The 2273-nt window shown below is 59.0% G+C and overlaps 1 protein-coding gene across 1 annotated transcript in view; it reads right to left on the bottom strand.

Annotated features, from left to right (window-relative positions):
- Positions 1–547: 547 nt before the first annotated feature.
- The window catches only part of LOC107299368 (probable cation-transporting ATPase 13A5), a 44959-nt gene continuing 43233 nt past the window's right edge, over positions 548–2273 (bottom strand). Inside the window, exons 27-29 of the mRNA XM_029286760.1 lie at positions 1647–1773; positions 1430–1510; positions 548–817 (exon numbers count right to left, since the gene is read on the bottom strand). Of these exons, the coding sequence (XP_029142593.1) occupies positions 548–817; positions 1430–1510; positions 1647–1773 (478 nt within the window). The remainder of the gene's footprint in view (positions 818–1429; positions 1511–1646; positions 1774–2273) is intronic.

Below are 2273 nucleotides of genomic sequence, written 5' to 3'. Positions count from 1 at the left end.
GTTCGAGCTTTCTCTATCCTTGTAGAGATCATGTCCCAGCTTTCATGTAAATTGGAACCGATCCTGCGTGATCCTTTCAACTTTTTCTAGTGGTTTTCCTTCTGAATTTATTGGTGGTAAATTAACAGGTTGTTTGCTGACGACCATGATCTTGGGTTTTGAGGTGTTAAGCTTCAAGCCGTATTTTTCAGATATTTCTGTGACTCTGTTGATGAGGAGCTGAAGGTCTTGGGATAACATTGCAGGGTCCAATCTGAGTCAGTCACCGGAGGTTTCCTCCTCCAAGCTCTGATCCCGGGGACCGACCCAGATTGAATGCTGCAGATTTAATGTTATTCCGTGCCGGGTCCTTCGCAGAACACACACACACACACACCCGCGTGTGTCTTCGCCCCCTCAGTTCCCCTGGAGGGGGAGCGGCTCCTGGGGCCAGTCGCCTCCCAGACTAGGGCGCAGACACGCGGGGAAAAGTCCCTTCTGAGCAGCAGTGGCAGCGGCATGTTTCCTGCGGGTCCTGATCGTCCTTGCGGGACTCGGCGGGAGAAAGTCAGCGGCCGCTCCCCTCCGGCTGCGCCCCGTCATGACTGGCTGTCCCGGGGCGGCTTCCCGGGCGGCTTGCGGGCTGCTCCGGCTCATAGGCCGGGTTGAGGTAGGCCTGGCTGTTGCTGCCGTCGTCCGCCAAGTCTCGCCCGTGCAGCGGTGGCCACATGGCGTCCCTTTCCAGCTGCCGCTGCAGCACCCGGTAGCGGCTGGATGAGCGGAACCGGCAGAGCGCCTTAATCAGCAGCCAGAGGCGCCGGTTCTGCAAGATGCCATCCTGGAAGGGAGAGGAGACGAAGGGGTCGCCTGGGCTGCCATTTGCCGCTGAAGGGCGGCTCTGAGCCATACCCAGCCCTGAAAGGGGGGAGGCTTTGGGGGGGGGAGCTGGGTGCCAGCGTCTACAATGGCTCTCCGCTGGAAAAAAGTGGATTGCGCAGCACTCTGAGGCTGCCTCCCTCCCTTTCCCAATTGGGTGGGGGGCACTTCTATCCTGCTGTCTCCTGGGGTCGCGCCCCATGGTTTTCACTTGGGGGGGTGTGCCCTGGTGAGGGTTGGGAGGGCAGGGAAAGAGACCAGCCCAATGCCATGCCATGGGGATGAGTGAGGCTCCCAGAGGAGCAAACCAACCCCCTGCCTGGCGGGAGAGGGGAGAGAGATCATCCATCAGGACCCCCGGTGGGACTCAAGGAGAGGGAAAGAGTGTTTGTGGGGGCCAGCCAAGGGCCACAGAACCCATCTCCAGCCCCATCTTGCCAGAGAGGAGAGAGGTCCTGAAGCCAGCTTCCCCCCCTTTGCAGCCCCCGGGCCCCTCCCTGCCTGAGTCCCAGGAGCCTTTGGCCCCTGCCCCAGGAGCTGCGGACCCTTGCCTGGGGAAGGACCCCTTGCTTACCTCCACCAAGAAGGAGACCAGAAAGGTGACCAGCAGCATAATCAGAACGTAGACCCTCCAGATGGTTGGGGTGCAGAGAAGCTGCGAGGGGGGGTGAGAGAAGCTCCCATCAGTGGGCCTGCCTGGTTCCCCCCTCCCTCCCTGCTAACCAAGAGGAGCCAGTTCTGCCCTATAGGAGTTGCTCTACTCGCCTCTGGCCAGCCCCCTGCCCACTCACCTCCATCTTCTGGTAGACCCCCTCAAGGTCAGCAAAGAAGAGGAACAGGACGACAGACAGCTGGAGGCACAGCATGCCCGAAAAAATATCTGGGGATGGAAAAGAGGGAGGAGAGGCCTCGTCTGTCCTGAGGAAGGAGTGGCACCCCACAGGGGGACGGGCAGTTCCATGCGACATCCGCCCCACGGGGATCCCTGGGGTGAATTCAAGGAAGAAAGAGAATTCTCTGACACCCCCCCAAGCCCTCCCCAGGATAGAAGGACTAATGCCGAGGGGGGGGGACATATTAGAACCCCTGTGGATGAAACCACAATCCTGTAACACTTTCTGGTTGAAAGCAGAAGCCGATATTTGTAGCTCAAGGTTGAAATGGGGGGGGGTCCTTGGTGCTCTCTGAGCTTGGCTGTTTCCTTGCAGGTGTTTCATGATGGGGGTAGGATAATGTGGAGAGGAGGAGGAGGAGCAGGAGGAGAAGGAGGAGGAACTGTGAGGTCCTTGGAGTTCTCTGAGCTTGGCTGTTTCCTTGCAGACGTTTCATGACCCAACTAGGAAACATCATCAGTGGTAGAAAGGAGGGGAGTTTGCAGAGAGGAGGAGGAGGAGGAGGAGGAGGAGGAGGAGGAGGAG

The sequence above is a fragment of the Protobothrops mucrosquamatus genome, unplaced genomic scaffold (assembly GCF_001527695.2).
Source record: "Protobothrops mucrosquamatus isolate PMUCROS unplaced genomic scaffold, P.Mucros_1.0 scaffold4836, whole genome shotgun sequence".
Taxonomy (NCBI): Eukaryota; Metazoa; Chordata; class Lepidosauria; order Squamata; family Viperidae; genus Protobothrops; species Protobothrops mucrosquamatus.
The sequence above is the reverse complement of the archived record's forward strand: the minus strand, read 5'-3'. Positions and strand labels throughout refer to the sequence as shown.